Genomic DNA, 19122 nt, shown 5'->3' on the forward strand with positions numbered 1-19122 from the left:
TTCATGTCACTATATACGACTAAGCATGTAAGAATCTACCTCGTTAAATGATTTTATAGAAACAAAGAAATATTAAAGAAGATAGCAATTCAACCTGTGGTGAGATAGAAAGTAAACTGGAACTCAAAATATTTTTTTTTTATAATTTTAAGCTTTTTGTCAAAAAACTAGAAATATAAAATTTTTACCGAATTATGATATTTTGAAATAATATTTTTAATACTATTGTTATTGTATATTATTTTTAGATAAAAATGAATATATCAAGCGATGTCAAAGAGTCAGAGTTACAGATACAAAATTCAACGTAAGTATTTTGTCTTCTACATATAATGTATATGTTTTATAATATTCTTTTCAAACAGAAATTGAAAGGGGATGGCCAACTCCCCCCTCCATCCCACTTAAGTGCCCCTGGATGCCTTTAATTGTATTAGCTACTCTTCTATTTAAACATTCTTTTATTTTTTGGTTTATGCTGGTAAAGGGGAGAATTTGTTGCTTCTATTAGAGGTTCGGAATGATATTAAGATATGATATTAAATAATTCTATAAGTCTATATCAATAAAAAAAATAATCTACAATACAATACTTTTTACCATGAATGCTGTTACTTGCGCAACTCATTAAATAATTGTCCTTGCTCTCTTACATAGCAGGGAAAAAAAAACCTTAATGAATTTATTCTCGAGAAAGTGAATATTTTCATTTGTCCCGCTTTCAGGACAATGGTCTCAAATTTGGTAACAATACAATTCAAGGTTTGGTAACTTATAAAGATATAAAATACTCAAATAACAAGTAATAGTACAAGGGAATTTGAAATCATCAGGGAGGAAAGGGACAATGGACGCTAAATTAAACAGTTACTAAAACTTTTATCAATATGATCTGACTTTTGTAAGACTTATTAAAGGAATCCTGCAAGAAATACCACGCTTTAACTGCTGAAAGACTGCCACAAGTAGACCAAATACCCCAAATTTGAAGCCTTCAGCTTCTATAACAAAAAAGTTCTAGGCATTTTAAAATTATTATTATTAAAAACTTTATTTTAAAATGTATTAAAAAGCGAAAAGTATGAAATCACATGTTAATAATATAGCAAATAGTACATAAATATATAATTTATTAAAAGTATATAAAATTTGGTTAATTAAAATATTAATGGCTGTTGATGCAATGCTGTTAATGCCCTGCTCGACTAGATAGTTGCTGAACAGCAGGGTTGTCAGCTTCGGAGGAGTGGCGTTCCTCCTGGAGTCAAGAAGAGACAATAAAAATTCTGCCAGAATAGTGTTAGCAGCGCTGTTAAGGTGGACTCCATCCGTCAGGTAGCTGGCAGGAAAGTTACCTTTGAACATTTCCTGGAAGTGCACCAGGAAAACACGGCTCTGGACAACGCCAGGACTTGCCTGTATGTAGTGTGAGAAAGCCTTAGTGTAGGCAACCATATCCACAGGAGAGCCATCAGGACTGTTGATTGCATGTTCAGGTTCACTGCAGCAAGGTGTAATATGTCTTGGGGTAGGCCCCAGCAGAAAGATTCTACCAGGGAAGCAGTCAAGAAGAGATCTGATGACTCGTCCTAGATCAAGGATGAGTAGGCCCATATCCTCATCAGACGGTAGAGTAGGACTGTCAAGATGGACAACACCGCCTGCAGCTTTGTGACTGGCCTTGTATAACATCAAGTTTCCCATAAAGCTAAGAATGCAAATATCATTCTTGTCGGCCGTCTTAAATAATGATTTATCTAATCTCCTTAGAAAATTGAGGAAGTCATTGCTCTTAAAAGCAGTAAACACTTCCACATTTGTTTTTGGTTAGGTTGATAAGCGGCGGGGCAACATCTCTGAGGATGGAAGATCCTGCCAGGAAGATTTTCTTCACGTGGTGGGGGCTGCCCGACAGCCCTGCCAGGATATCATCTTTAGAAGGTGTAGAATGTCTGTCGATTAGGTCCATGTTGACAAGTGTTTCTGTGAGGTTACAGAAGAATTTAGCTTGTATGTTCTGAGGCATACCATCAGTCCAATTCTCATCAAATCCCCCATAAAACAAAGAGTCGCATTTTAGCATGTGATTAGCTGACTCAATAAATATTGGTGGGGCAGGTACTGGAATTTTAGCCACTGATAACTCAAGGCCTGTTTGGTACAAGGGTCGCCAGAGGACAAATGACAAATCATTATCGACTGGTCCCTTACCTAGGAATTCCACTTGAAGGGAATGGTAGAGATGGCTGATAGAAATCAGGTGTGCCAGGTCATGACCAGTGTTGAAGGGAGCAATTGAAGGCATGACTCTAATCGTAGGCATCAAACATCTTGCCCAAGACGCAAAGTTCTTAAACTCACTGGCATACTTATGAAAGCCAACTTTCATTAAGTGAGACAACAGAAACAAGACTAGAATGCTGCCTTCTTTGATTCTCAGCTTGTTTCGCAGGTGATAGAGTAGAACTTGTTTCAGTTGATCAAAGGTACCCTGGTGAATGCGAATCACAGGGCAACAGCTTCCACGGGACCCAATCTTGGGGGGTAAAAACTCGTCACCCAAGATGAAGATTTGCTTGTTGTTGTTGATACTGTGACACTGTTTGTCAGAGAAGCAACTATGACAACTTCCTCCATGGAAGGAAGAAGTTACTTCAGTCGATGGGGGTAGATCACCAATAACTACTGACGGGCGAGGTGTATGCCAGACTGACCTTGACCGTGGGTCAGCCCAGAAATTTGGAGCTTTTTCACAAGAGAAATCATCCCTAGTGATGGCTTCAGTGTTTCCCATCATTACAACACTGAAGTATGCAGATCTGTGTGTGTGGTAGTTGGAGTTGACTGCGTGAGTACTCAAGGCTGGTGGCGCTTTCCCTGGCTGGTTGTGGTGGCGTCCCTTGCGGTCAAATGATCCTGCGGTGCCTGCCCGGTCTTCACGGTAGTCTGAAAAAGGACATTGTGTTAAAATCCTTCAGCAAGGAGAATATAAAAAAAATATTACTTCCTAGGGCAATGTGAAAGAATGATCTTTAATGATTTTGTTAACCACTGAACCGAATTGGTTCTCCTTTACACTGAAACTACCTGTATATAATAAGATTTAATGAAATTTATTGGAGAGGCTAAATATACTTTCCCACCATAAAAAAACTAATTATTTCTTAAAAATGTAACAAGGTTAATTTTTTCCTTAAAATCTAGAGATGAAATTTCTAATATATATGAAAAATATATAAACAGAATATAGGCAGTTTCGAGAAGTTCATTCCTAAAAAAAAATGTCGTGCTAATGGGGAAGAAGAGTGAAAAATTAAAAATTAATTTATTTAACCCCACTCTCCCCCCCCCCCATTTATATTATATCGTCCAGGATCAAAACTAATTTCTGAGAGAAGAAAAGTTTTTGTTTTTCATCTATCGCTGCTATTATTTAGAAATAGTTTCCTGTAAAATATGATAATGCAAAGAACATTCATTATTAAGGTAATCTTTTTTTTCCAAGCTCAAAAAGAAATAATTAATTAAACGACAAGATTTCAATGTTAAGAATAAACGTTCCAATGTCAGGTTGACAGAAAGATGTAATGATAGGCTTCTAGGGGCGTAGCCACTCATTTATTTAAGAAGAGAAAAGGAAATGTTAATCTCGAAATGTGCAATATTAGAAAATGGCGAGCTAAAAAAAAAAGAGAGTAAGGTAAGAAAGGCAAACTGTTAATTTAACCCTCCCCCCCTTTTAAAATTACATTTTATGTACAATGGAAATTTTGAAAGAATTGCAATGCTCATGTTGAAAACTTTAAAATTAAACTACGTGGCCTAGAAACAAAATTATAAGCTTATTTTTGTCATAAATTTAGGTTTCCAGTAACTAATTATATTTTTACAATAAAAATACCAATTTTTATAGTCAAAATCATTAAAAAAAATTAAGTTTTACTTGCATTGTACCGAATGTACTGTAGCCAATCAGAAGGCTGAATCAGCTTAACAACCAATCACAGCTAAGCTTGTATTAGTTTACCCCTTTGTTTCCGCTATGATTTTCGTTAAAAAATGCAATTTAAATCGAATTTTTTTCATAGATTTTGACTATGAAATGTGGTGTTTTTATTGTAAAAATGTAATCAGTTACAGGCAATCTGAGTTTCTGACAAAGATCAGGTTATAATTTTATGTCTAGGCAACGTAATTTAATATTGTTTTTTCTTTTATGAGCATTGGAAATCTTTCAAAAATTCCATTGTACATAAAATGCTATTTTGAAATTCCTAGAACTTTTTTGTTATTGAAGCTGAAGGCTTATAATTTGGGGTATTGGGTCTTCTTGTGGCAGTCTTTCAGCAGTTAAAGCGTGTTATTTCTTGCAGGCGTCCTTTAATTCTTAATTGGTTGGATTACAACTAGTATTGTCCAAACTTTTCAACCAATTTTTCTATAAAATAGGTAAATTTGTTTAAAATTATTTGGGATAAAACTTATCATCCATCGCCCTATCAATATCAGCAATATGTAGAGATGAAACCATACAAAACATTCAGCTTCAATCAAAGAAATTCAATTTTTAACCAAAATTAACATATAATTTTTAGCATTATTTTAAAATTTATTTGCTTGAAATTCTTTTTTAAATTTATCATTTGAAGAGGGTCACAAAATTTTATTGACATTTCCCTAAGAAAGGGATAATATGAAATATATATGTAGTTGTCTTGTTTGTGTTTTAGTAATGTAGTATCTTGTACAATTAAGTTACTTTATTAAATTACTTCTAACTAATGTACATTCTAAAGGGATAATTATTCACCAAGTTTTTTTTACGTCAGTAGTGTGTGCAGCTTCTTTACAATCCTTCCTGTAGGAATGTCATTTGTACGGTGCGAAGCTCCTTTCGAGCACCAAAAGCATCATAATACAATATTACTAACGGGTAAACACCTATCTACAGGCCTCTATTGGCACTTGAAGGGGGGGGGGGAGGGGGTATTAAATTTCAAATTTTAGTTTGAAAAAGTAATTTTTTTCTCGTATTCATTCGAAACCAATTAATATCCGGTGGATTAGAACCAGCTATCATGCATACGAAAAAAATATGTGTAGCATCGTATTATATCCAGTTTTCTGCGAATATAAAAATGTACAATTATAAGATTAAAATCAGTTTTTTTAGTCCCGAGATGCGGAAAGCTGTTTATAATACGATGCGAGAAAAAAAACTATTCTAGAGGGGATTTCTTTTGGGAGGTTGGTTGTAACTTTTTTAATATAGTTATAAACCTTCAAAGGACCCATAATAATCTACATTGTTAAAGAGAACCATATCGGTTCAGTGGTTAGTGTGAGATCATTCGGTACACAGTCCAAATAGACATCCTGTTTCTTTCATATAAGGATAGACAATTGTCAGTTGAAACAAAATTAAAAACTATATTTTTGTTGGTGGCCTGGGGCCGGTGTAACTGCGGAAATTAATCGGATTTGGAGTCAATGACAGATTTTTAAACTAATTTGTTTTCCTGTTGAACGAGAATTCCTTTTATTATGTAGTGCTTTAGTTACAATACCTGCGAAAGGACAGATAAACTAATGCCCCTTATATTGTTGTAAAACAATACTTATTAAAATTATTAAAATATGAATTCTACACGTTTTAGTATCAAGTAAATAATGGAGCAATATTGAAAAACAATATGAAAAAGTAGGAAAATAAAACAGGGGGTCGTCAGCTGCGCAATTGCGGATTCGTATGGATTATAATGGCTGCTGATATGTCTAAGGGTGGCTTCGGTTAAGAGTTGCCGACTCTTTATTCAATCGCACACAGCTTTCATGGAAATGAGCGGTTTGTTGCGGCTGCTACTGTAGCTTTGTTAAAAGCAGCAAAAGTAATTGAAGATTATAAGGCATAGATTAAAGGTGGATTAGGGTGGCTTATTGGGTGGCCTATGTAAACAAATTAACTTAAGTAAAAATAAATAAATTATTTTTTTGAGGATACTTGAGTTTTTATTAAAAAATGTGTAATTTTAAATAAAATAATAATTTTCAATTCTAAAGAAAAGAATATTGATTTGAACAAGGATGACAACATCCATAAGTAGCGAAGCACAAAAAATAAAATCATAGATGGTAATACGTACAAGTAGATTTAAAGTGTATTTATCAATTGATTTATTGGAGAAAATAAACACGAAACCTTGTTTTATTTTGTATAATGATGACAATAAAAGTAAATAACATAAAAGATGCTTATAACAATGGGAAAAATTATTTTGATACTGATATCCCAAAAAAGTTTTAAAATTAGACCAAAAACACCAAAGATATGAGGAAATATGTAAAACATATAAAAATAGCAAAAACCTGCTAAAAAGCAGTCTTACCGCCATGCTTGTTTTCTTAAAACGACAGGAAATTTATTTTTTAAATCCTTAACTTAAAAAATTTAGAAAATTGGACTATATACATTATACATCAAAGATATGGAAAAATTTAAAAATAGCCAAAAACCTGCAAAAAGGAAGCCTGACCATCATGGTTGTTTTCTTTAAACAACAGGAAATTTAATTTTGATATGTATAACTGAAAAAAACTTTGGAAATCGGACCATAAACACCAAAGATATGAAGAAAAATGTGAAAAATACGAAAATAGCCTAAAACCTGCTTAAAGGCAGTCTGCCCGTCATAGTTGGTTTCTTTAATGGACTGAAAATTTAATTTAGATATCTATAACCGAAAAAATTTTGAAAATCGCACCATAAACACAGAAGATATTGAGAAAAATGTGAAAAATACAAAAATAGCCTAAAACCTGCTAAAAAGCGGGCCTACTGCCATCGATGTTTTATATGTAATTGTGCTCCTTATTGATGGGAATGTTGACAAAAAATTTCAGCATTATATCTTTTATAGGAGCTTAGTAAATCCCATTTCCCCCATAGCGTTACGGACGGACGGACTGACGTACGGACAAAGTGAATTATAGAGTAGCTTCGCTACTAATAATGAACGTTGAATACGGAATATTTCTCCAATAATTTGAAAAGTGTTAAAATGATATTCATAATTTACGTTACTTTACGACTTAGAAATCGAAGCAACTCTATAATCGTTACCAGAAAGTCCTTACGTCCATTTAAAACAATCATGTTTTTTTACTTTTTTGACAACAATTTTTTGTATGTTAAAATTATCCTATTTATCTGATTTTTTAATACTGATTCCTATTAATACAAGGTACAATGTTATAAGCGAAGCATCTCTATTATCATTTCCTAAAACATCAGTATGTCCTTAAACAATATTGTGTATTTAATTAGTTTTGGAACAAATTTACCTACAATTTTGTATAGACTTAATATTAAAAGGTTTTAACCCCTTACAGTCGGGCCCCTTGCCGCACCTTAATCGGTCGGGGGGGGGGGGGGGGGGGCGTTCAACGCCCCCCCCTTATTATCTCAGTTCCTATTAGAGCTAGAGGGCTAAATTTTTTTGTGCAAGTCCATGGTTTGATAATTAATTTCCGACCTTTTATAAGTCTAAGTCAATTTTGTTTTTAGGTCTTTTTTTACTTAAAAATTTCAAACGGCTGTAACTTTCTTATTTTTGAAGCTAGAAGAAAATTTTTTTTCCAGAAAATGTTTATCTTTATGTAAATTTTACATTAGAAATATCAAATATAAGTTTCAGCGGCCGCAGCTGTACTTGGCAGCTGCCAGCCGCTGCAGTCGGCGGTCGGCGGGAAAACGGCTGCGGATCTTCATGAAAATTTAATATGTTATGTAGACATGTAAGAAAAGCTTAAGTTTAAAATTTGAAGTCTCTAAGTCAAAAATTACGGCCACAGGAGCCTTTTAAAGATTTCTGGAGACCTGGAGGATCAGGACCTGCAGGATCATACCTGGAACCTGAAAGTGACTTGAACACCTGTATTTTATATATGGATGTACTACTAGAGGATTTTTTAGTATTTTGGTATGATAAAATGCTTTGTTTTAGTCAAAAAAATATTTTTGCTCTTTACCTGGATGACCCTGCCAGGTTTGCTGGCATCCTGTGCCCGCCAGGAAGGAGATATTCGAAAAATTCCAACTCTCAGTTATGTGTCATACCCATACTTAAAAAGTTAAGCAGTTTGGGCTCTTTATCTTTCACACACAGAAAATGAGATAGAAAAAACCGGATGGGGGGGCGTTCAACGCCCCCCCCCCCCCCCGACCGTTAAGGGTTAAAAGTTCAATTTTTGATAAAAATGGACTTTAAAAACTAAAAAGGGCATTTGTACAAGACAAAACAGAGTTACAAAATTATAATTCATCTATATCTCTTTATTTATCTAGTCCGGAGCCGGAGCCGTTTGTTAAACGAAAATTACGGCTCCGGCTCCAGCAAAATAATGCGGCTCCACGGCTCCCGGCTCCAAAACACTGCTTTTATGGATATTGTCATCCTTGTTTTACAAGAATGTGTTGTAAAGTAGTAAGTGTGTGTGTGTAAATGTTCCAAATTAATGCGCGGGGATGCTACACTTCAAGAGAAAACAAGGATGACATCATCCATAAAAACGAAGCTCTAAAACAGTAGGACAAACGAACATTAACACTTGTAGAGTCTTAGAACTGAATAATCACAATATAAATTAATAAGAGATTGTTAGTAAATTTGTTTAAAACTGCTTAAATACAGGATATTGTTTAAGGACATGCTTACATTTTAGGACTTGATTATAGAGATGCTTCGCTTATAATATTGTATTTTGTTGTTATAGATATCAGTATTCTAAAAATCAGAACAATCGGATAATTTTATTACATAAAGATTAGTTGTTAAAAAGGTTAAAAATCAACATGTTAAAATAGGACGTACGGACATTGTATCAGCTTTTACATATATTTAATTTAATTGTCAATGTAGATTGTATACAGGTAGGGAGATTACATTACACTGTAAATCACACCAGTATACAATGTTTATAATTGCGATATCTTATTCGTTGACTAAAAAACTTTTATTGCATTTTAATTGGTTGGTTCCAAACTTTTCTAATAAATATTTTTATCCCTTATTCCTCTCTGCAAAGGATTATCATATTATATTTGAATCTGCATAAACTCTTCAATACTTGGCGGGGGGGGGGAGGGGGTAAAAGCATTCACCCCCCCCCCCCCACTATAAAAATATTGAAAAGCAAAGTTTTTGATGGTACTTCCAATTTTTAGGATATATTTTTTTGTGAAAAAAAATCAGTGAGGGAGGTGAAAATTTTGATTGTTTATTTCACTAGAATAACGATTTCTAATAAGTTGGTTCAACAACTTTGGTGACTTTTATTGGTTGGTTCATTAAGTTGAGTTTTCAAACGTTGGAAACAAAAACTGTAATCTACAGAAGGGGTAATTTTGTGTATCATCATTGGGGGTGATCATTAATTTATCGGCCATTGTCCTATCTCTTTAGGTTCCTGAAAAAAAAATCAAATAAAATTTGTCAAATGAAATACATTTCCTATATATTTCCTTTTGCAATAAAAAATTGTGAATGAGGTGGTCCAGCGATTTGAAAACTATTTTGTAATAAAAAAATATTCTTTTAATATCAGGAATCTTAAGAGATAAGACGACAAATTGATTTACATCCCCAATAATGTTAAACAAAATTCCCCTTATATAGACTGAAAATATTGGTGGACAAATATTATGAATCGACCCATCCAAATTCAATAAAAGTATAAAGTTTTGAGCCTATGATTAAGGTAAAACTTTGTGTACCAGTGTAATTTACAATCCAGTTTTCTCCCTCTATAATAAAGTTTACTGTACTTTATGAATAAATTTGCATGTGTGTAAAAACTCCATTTTACCCAAGGTATTGCGAGGCCATCAAATTATGCCAGATTGGATCTGACACATTAATTATCCACAATGAAAAATCTTCTAGTTTGAAGAGGCAAGAAAAAAGTTAAATCTTTTTCATTTCAGTTTTAAAAGATAAATTTGATTTTCTAAAATTTATCTTTTAAAAGGAGACGGCAGGAAAGACAATTCTAAAATAAAAAATCATTAAAATTAAGCATTAGCGACAGACAGACACAAATATTCAGTATGGTTAGCTTCGCTACTGAAAATTGATAAGGGGAATAAGGAAAGTGTCATATGTGACGTCATAAAAATACGTCTAAAAAGGAAGGATGAGAGGAGAAGTGGTTAAAAAAAGGAAAGGAGAAGAGATGGATTTAGACGTATTTTCATGACGTCACATATGCATCTTAAAGTAAAAAATCCCTTTCTCGGCAGACTTAAATTCTTAATTTTAAAATCTTCCAGTAGCTGACTTCGCTACTGTTTATCTTTTTGGTACTTGCTTAAATTCAAACTTTTACTAACTTTGTGCTATACTTGTTTACTTCTTTAATTTAGTTGATTTATTGTTTTACTTTTAAAATTTGTTTGTCTTTGCTACACAAACAAAATATAAAATACATGAATGCAACAAGTTATCCAGTTGGAAGAATAGTTAGTTGTCGCAATGTAGCACAGACAGCATTCCGAAGTATCCAATCAGTCATGTGACGTCATAAATATAAGGGTTTATCCATCTATTTTTTAGGGGTTTTATTTCCCACTTCTCCTCTCATCTCCATCATTTTTATGACGTCACATGTCTGATTTTGAGACACTTTGTCCCCCTACCTTTCCGCGGATTTTAAAATGAAAAATTTTTATATTAAAACCAGTTTTGTAAGCCCCGAATTGCTAAAGTCTCGGGCTACCAAAACTAGTTTCATGATTTTTTAAAATATTCGTGGAAAAAGTCTGTAATATGATACTATATATGATTTTTTAGGATGGCTGAGAACCTGTTTTAATCCTGCGGATATTAATCAGATTAAAAGCCATACCTGAAAATTAATTCCCATTAAATACTATCGACTATATAGTTTTAAATGAAACTGTTCATAAGTGACAAATTAAAGTCATGTTATTCTTTTAATGTCATGAATTTTGCATCAAATTATAAATGATCCCAAAGTACAATAACCACCTTCTCACATTTCTTGACTTCAAAGCTTAGGGGAAATTTAAATCTTTTTGAATGGTTTGCTCAAACTGTCTAAACATTTAAACCAATAATTTGAATCTACAGTAAGGGTAGTTTTGTTTACCGTTATTGGGGATTTATGTACATTGTCTTAGCTTATTTAAATTAACATCGATATAAATATAGCTTGTAATAGGCTGCCGAGGACACCTGCTATTAGAAACTATTCCTTACATCAACTGTACATTTAAATTGTACTTTAAGAAAAGAGAAAACTTTCAACCTCCCAACCTGTTATTCATAGTAATTACATATTCTATCTAATTTTTAAACTGAATAATTTTTATAAATGAAACTTGTTAAAAGCGAAGCTTTTCTATTATTTGGTTCGGTCCGTCGTCCGGAACGGCTAGTTTCTTTTGTGAATATAGACATGTCAGAATTTAATTGTCCTATTGATTTAAAACTTTGCATGGCGATTCCTGTAGTAGTTAGGTACGATTAAGAAAGCGTAGCAACTCTATAATCGTTACAAGAATGTCCGTTCGTCCATTTTTTTAACTTTTTAATAACTAATTTTTATGTGATCTATATTAATCAGATTGATTTTTGAATTACTGATTCCCATGAGAAAAAATTACAATGCTATAATTCAAGTCCGAACACAGTAAAAGTGTCGGATTGATTATGACGTAACAAAAAAAATTAGCCAATGAGAGGCCATTATTGGCCAATGGTAAAATTTATAGAGGCCTCTCATTGGCTATTTTTTTTTGTTACGTCATAATCAGTCCGACACTTTTACTGTGTTCTTCAAGTCCTAAAAATGTTAGTATGTTCTTAAACATTGTCCTATATTTAAGCAGTTTTTAAACAAGTTTATTTACAATTTAGTTTCGACTTTTATACATTTATATTTTGATTATTCAGTTCTGACCCTCTACAAGTGATAATGGCGTTTGTCCTAGAGTTTCAGAGCTTCGCTTTTATGGATGTTGTAATCCTTGTTTGTATAAAATGTACTTTTTTTGTTTTGGTGTATTTTTGTCACTTTTCAACTAAAGTATGTTTTATCGACTGTCAACTATCGCTAAGAAAATATTTAGGCCTTTTTCCAGAAAGTTAAAGAAATCCCTACTTATTTTTAAAAATAAAATTATAATTAAGGGAGGTTAGTTTTTTGTTTGTTTGTTTATCATTTTATATTAGGTTGTATTGGGTACTTGATAGCCCCGCGGGGTTAGAACCCCTCTCCCATAGAGCGTAGGCATAAAAAAAACCTCCACTCTTATTTCAAATTTATTAGAAATATTTGGGGGAGGGGTTGTTCTAATTCTCTACAGGCACTTGAAGGAAAAGCAACAAAATCAACATTTAATTATTATTTTTACATGCGTAGCATATCTACATATATTTGTCATCTTCTCTCACTTACTAACTGACTTACTGACTCTTACACTTCCCCAATATACAAATTCTGTACAAAATGATGGAGGTATCACTATTCAATGCCCAAAATATACCTTATCTAATGAAATTTTTTAATGCAAAAAAGTTGGATTGAAATCTTCTTATATTGTCTTTATGTTTTTCAAGTTTATAATAGCGAGAATTATACTGTGATAGATTAATTTGATATGAGGCTTTGCTATAGGATTAGTTATATGGTTTATACTAAAAAAATAAATATTTTATTGGTCTATATAAACACTTATATCAGGATGTCAATGTCCATAAGTCATCAAATGTAAAAAATGTGTGTATTCTTGATATAACACAATTGTAAACAAGAGGATAATGCCTTGACTCAAAAATATTCCCAAAGTGTTGTTGTCTGTAAGTTTTAATTCAAGCTCTGAAGGGAATTTCAGACAAAAGTCGTGCAATTAAAGAACTTGTTTTCTGTAGAAAGTTTGCCACATGCAAATAGATTTCTTGATAATTGATATATAACAAAAACTGAAAAGACGGACAAGATCTAAGTTGTAAAGTAGCTTTAGTACAAAAACTGTATACTATTCTGATCTTTTACTGACCTCGCTAAAAGAAAAGTAATCAATTTTACTAGAAACACACCAAGTAATAAATATACTAAGAGTCTTGGGGCGTGAACAAGGGGGGGGATAATCTTGGTTTGTACTTACACGTAGCCATAGAGAATATTCAGTAGGTTAATACAGAGAGGGAGAATTCAATGGAGATTTATTAAACAAACAGCCCTTTTATCTCCCAACTCAACCTAAAAATAGTAAACTAACCCTCATAAGAATTTTGGAGAAGAATAATGTTTCCACAATTGTCTTATCTCAATGACTAACTCCTTCTGGTAAATTACAAAAATGTATACTATCCCAAGCAGAAAATAAGAAATTTAAAAATTATAACCGCTTCACGCAACCCCTTTTGTAAAATGTCTTTAAATGCCCTTAAGTAAGAGTATATAAAATACTCTAAATAATAAACTTTTATGACCAAATAATACTAGAAATAAAAAATGGTATAGGTAACAATGATTTAATAAAAGAGCAATAATATTTTCTATTATCACTGAGCTGTACTTTTTTTAGTCTCGTTCTTCCTCTATTATACTCTAACATTGTATATACGACATGGACAATTATGTCAAAAACAAGCGAAGCATTAACAAGTAAATTGTCAATTTTAAAATGGTATTGCCACGAAATGAATATACAATACATAGTTATTAAAAACACTATCCATTTTTTGAAATTCAAAATAAGCAAAAAAATTCATGTTAGGAATAAGAAAGAAAAGGTAAATAGATTGTATTTTATATAAATTATAAAATTATCAAAATATGCTGAGCTACCTAGATAAAAATCTGTCCTTGTATGATTCTATTGACCTAAAGGAAAAAAACTAAAAGGAAATAAATATATAAATTCTTATTAAGACTATGACCATTTTAGAGAAGCTATTTTTCAATTAGAAAATAATCTAATGGTATATTAGATAAATTTTATATTATCTATTTGTCGCAAAGTATTACAGACAGCTTTCCACGGATATTGAAATTAAAAATGTTGGTATGATTCCATTTTTGTTGACCCCGAGGGGCCAAAGTCCCAGGCAAACCTTGTATTGATATTATGATTCATATTTTAATATTCATGGGAAATTGTCTGTTATATGATGTTATACAACATTTCTCAAAATGGCTGAGAACAGGTTCTAATCCAGCGAATGATACTCGGTTTCAAAAACATACTGGAAAGATATTTCTATAAGATATAAAACAGGTGGTTTCAAGGACGTCCAATGTGGGAGGGGTAAATGGGTAAAGTTTGAATTTTCCCCCTCCACCAAAAAAAAGGTTGAACGTCCTTGCCTATATGATATAATGATACCCCCCCCCCTCAAATGAATTTGAAAGTGTCGTAGAGACCCCCAAAAATTTTCATTTTTATCTCCCCCCCTCAAATGAAAAAGCTTGGACGCCCTTGAGTGGTTTCCTTTGCCTTAAATTCACCGTCTTAAAAACTTTGGAGACTTATTTATTCTTGGATCAAACTTAAAGTATCCAAACATTTCACCCAATAAGTTTAATCCACAGAAGGGGTAATTTCAATGATCACTATTTTTAATGTATATAAATTTAATGTCACTTGTATTTTCCCTTAAGATCCCGAGACTAACTAAAAAATTACCAGGGGTAAGGGACATCTAAAAAATTACCAGGGGTAAGGGACATCTAAAAAATTACCAGGGGTAAGGGACATCTAAAAAATTACCAGGGGTAAGGGACATCTAAAAAATTACCAGGGGTAAGGGACATCTAAAAAATTACCAGGGGTAAGGGACATCTAAAAAATACCAGGGGTAAGGGAGATCTAAAAAATACCAGGGGTAAGGGACATCTAAAAAATACCAGGGGTAAGGGACATCTAAAAAATACCAGGGGTAAGGGACATCTAAAAAATACTAGGGGTAGGGGATATCTAAAGAAATTGACTGGTACTGAAAGTTTTATGAAAACGTGTTCTCCTTCGTTGGCTTAAAACTGTTATTAAATATTGGTTGAAACTAGCAGTTCCCAAACTTTTTCAGCTATTACTTTTGCTTTACGTGATTTGGGTTGGACATAAATTAATCGTCCATTGTCTTATCTCTAAAGATGACCACATATACTGACATAAGGTTAAGCATAACTTTTCTAAACCTATGTTGACTACTAGCAGCTTTTATATTAGGGCTCTTTCTTTAAAGGGTTAGGAACAAAAATTGGCTTAAAATCATCCCTTGATCGTTTGTTGGATCATTGGTTAGCGAGATCTTAAAGGACAGACAAAATAAAACTTACTACATTTTATGATAAAATATAATGCAATTCTTATAATGTTATTATGACTACAGATCAACAATTAGAGCACAAAAATGTATACAATTGAATTGTTTGACAGACTGACCTGTAAATCATGTAAAGTATCTTTGCTACTAAAAATACATAATGTCGATACAGCCATTAATACATTTGTCTAGTTTATTTTTCTCTTGGGAGTCATCCATTATATTCCGGTATAGCTTAGAAACCGGTTATGTTCCGCTGGATTAGAACCGGTTCTCAGCCATACTAAAAAATCATATATAGAATCGTAATACAGACAATTTTTCCCGAAGTTTATATAAAAATCATAAAATCAATACCAGTTTTGTTAAAATGGGCCTTCAAAACTGGTTTTGATCTTATATTTTTTTATCTTAATATCCGCTGAAAGCTGTCTACCTTTAATTTTTCTATTTAACTCTCATTATCTCACATTAAAAAAACCTCGTTACTAATTATTTTACGACATTGTTTTGCTATGTATAGTTTTAGGTTTCGCTAACTTTTAATAATATTTTTGTTGTATTCTGTACTACCCTCTCTTCTCTATAATGGTAAATTAAAGGGTAAACTAAAACTCAATTTACTGTATAATAATGTTTAAAGCTTTTTCGTGTAGTTTTTAACTTATTTGTTTTTCGAGGAGAGAAAAACACGAGGTCTTTATTACTTTAACAAGGACAATTTTGTTCATAAGTTGCACAGCAAAAAAGCTATTAAAAAGGTGAAATATAGTTAAAAAAGCAGTAAATAATTTAAACTGTACAAGATAGATAAAAGGTATTTAGGATAGATGGATAATTGTATAACCAATTTTTATATTTGGCAAGTAATTAGTACTGTTTTTATATAGTGAAAAGTCTTTTTTTGTCTGAAGCTAAAAATATCGGAAAATTATCAGAAAAGCTTTATAAATATCTTTGTGTGGTTTAGACTGTTGTCTAGACCTCCGCCGTTTTCCCCTAGAGGCTAGGGGCGAAGCAACTAGTGATTGATAAATCATAGAATATGACATACTTGTTTCAATAAGACCTAATATTTAAAAGTTTTTAAATCCGTTAATAGATACTAAATACTAAATACTAAAATATTTATTACATGAGATCAAATTGACAATATGTTTACAAATAAAATATTTTATTAATTATTACTATTGTTGTATATTGTAAATCATGATGATTATGGTCGGGTTCATAAAAGGTATGATCCATGTGATCCAGATTCCAAGAAGGCATGTAAGCTATCCACTGTTACAAGGAAAGCTTGCCTGTAAAGCTGGTTCCGGAATAGAGTAATTAATATTATTAGTAAAATGGTGATGTTGTTGTCAGGAGTGGTGGCTCGGTGGTGGCCCAAGCAGGACAAGGTGGGTTGGTTCAGGTATAGAAGTATTAAACTATAGTAGTCACGTATGATGTTAATATTAATATTTGTTGGTAAAAAATTTAGTATGGTGTTCTCTATCTTTAACAAAAGTACAAAAATTTATATCGAATTTAACAGGTAATCCTTTACTTTTTTCAAGTTTAGAATTCTATTAGTTTCAAGATTTTTAAAATCATTAGGTAACTCGTTATAAACACGAGGAAAATTAAACAAAGGGTGTTTAAAAAATGAAATGCATCGAACATTGGGGATGTAGAAATCATCTGCATTGCGCAGAGCATAAGTTCCACGTTGACTGTTTTGAATCCATGTGCCAGAAAATGAAATTGAGAGTCTTTCTAATTTAAAATCAAGCATAAATTTGAATATATTATAATTGATAAGTTCAGCTAGAGGAAGAATTTTATTTTCTTTAAACAAGGGTGGAGTGTGTTCATTGTATGAAGCTCCACTAATAATGCGTATGGCTTTTTTTTGAACAATTTTTAATGGTTTTAAATATTTTTCAGGTGCCATACCTAGAATATTACAGCAATATTCAAGGTGTGATTGGACGTGAGCATTAAAAACTAATTTCATGCAATCTTTGTTCAAAATGTTTTTAACTAAATTAAGACTATACAAGGATCTAGAAATTTTTCCATGAATATGTTTACAATGTTCTGATAAATTCAAGTTGCTATCAAGATAGACACCCAACATTCTAATTGATTTAGTATCTTTATTAGGTACCATTTGTACACGAGAAATTTTAGTTATGTTAGATTCTCCTGGTGCATTATTATTTATAAACAAAGGTAGATAAATATTGCTATCATGAACAGGAAGATCAGAAAGAATATTTCTGTTTGAACTAAAGATCTTAAAATAAGATTTGTTAGGGTGTATAGAAAGCTTATTTGCTTTATACCAATTAGAGAGATTATCTAAGTCTTTGTTTGCTTTAATCATAAGATCCTTTAAATTTTTTGCTGCAGTGATGGTAGAAATATCATCTGCAAACAAATCTGCAATTGCATCTGTACAATTGTGTACATTATTAACAAATATAATAAACATTAATACCCCTAATACACTTCCCTGAAAAGTAGAAATATCTATATTACAAGTATTTTCAGAAAATTCATCCCCAATTTTTACTTTTTGTGTACGGTTTGAAAAAAAACTTTTAAACCAAGATAGTGCAATGCCACGCACACCTGCATTTTCCAGTTTTTTAAATAAAATAGGATGCGATATACAATCAAAACATTTTTCTACATCCATGAAGAGCCCTAAAGCTATATTTCCTTTGTTCAAATTATCAGAAATGTGGTTAATAAATCAATGACTGCATGATTTGTTGATCTATGTTTTAAAAATCCATATTGATGGGATTAGAAAAAATTATTTTTATCAAGAAAATTTGTTAATCTGTCATTTACAATTTTCTCAAAGACTTTTGAAATATTATCTGTTATTGTTACGCCACGGTGACATGACATATCTTTCATATCACCAGACTTAAAAATTGGTATAATTTTAGACATTTTGAATATTTCTGGATAAATACCAGTTTGAGCTGAAAGTGTAAATATATGACTCAATGCAGCAGCTATAGGACAAGCAATGAATTGTAATAATTCGGTAGAAATTTCATTCATATCTTGAGACTTTTTCTTTTTTAACATAAAAATGTAATATATGACATCAAGCCTAGTTATAGGTCCAAGAAAAAATGAGTTTCTTATAGGAGGGGGGAGGTAATCAGAAAAATGAGTTGAAGACTCTGGTATTTTTTCAGCGACTTTTTTACCTACATTAGAAAAGTGTAAATTAAAGTGATTTGCCATTTCTTTGTTTTCTGTGATTAACTGATCATCTACTAAAATTGGTCCTATAGAGTTCTGGTTGGAAACATTATTCATGTTTTCATTTATTATTTTCCAGATTTTTTTAGAGTCTCCACTTGCTGCCGAAATTTCGCTATTAAAAAGAAGTTGTTTTGATTTTCTAATCAGAGATATATAAACATTTCTATATTTTTTATACTTATTTTTATTCTCCTCAGTAGGGCGGAGTTTAGCTTTGTTAGCAAGCTTAATCTTCCTCCTTCTACTTTTTAACAATCCCAGTGTCATAAATTTATTGATTGGTTTGTATCTACTATTGACTTTTTCAATTTTTAATGGAAAGCAAATATTGAAAATTTCGCTAAAAGTGTGATGAAAATTATTTGCTGCAATATTGGGATCATTAGATTGAAGTACACTATTCCATGTTTGTTCTTGCAATTTTGCTTTGAACACTTCTTTATTTGCCAATGAAAAGTCTCTATAATGACAAGGAATATTTTTTTCTTAGGACCTT

General features: G+C 32.0%; 1 protein-coding gene across 1 annotated transcript in view; it reads left to right on the forward strand.

Annotated features, from left to right (window-relative positions):
• Positions 1 to 251: 251 nt before the first annotated feature.
• Positions 252 to 19122, forward strand: part of LOC145319380 (neuropeptide Y receptor type 6-like) — a 58471-nt gene continuing 39600 nt past the window's right edge. Inside the window, exon 1 of the mRNA XM_080161490.1 lies at positions 252 to 307. Coding sequence (XP_080017616.1) covers positions 255 to 307 — 53 coding nt within the window. The 5' untranslated portion in view covers positions 252 to 254. The remainder of the gene's footprint in view (positions 308 to 19122) is intronic.

This window comes from Acartia tonsa, chromosome 5, assembly GCF_053477335.1.
Source record: "Acartia tonsa isolate MP-2025a chromosome 5, ASM5347733v1, whole genome shotgun sequence".
NCBI lineage: Eukaryota > Metazoa > Arthropoda > Copepoda > Calanoida > Acartiidae > Acartia > Acartia tonsa.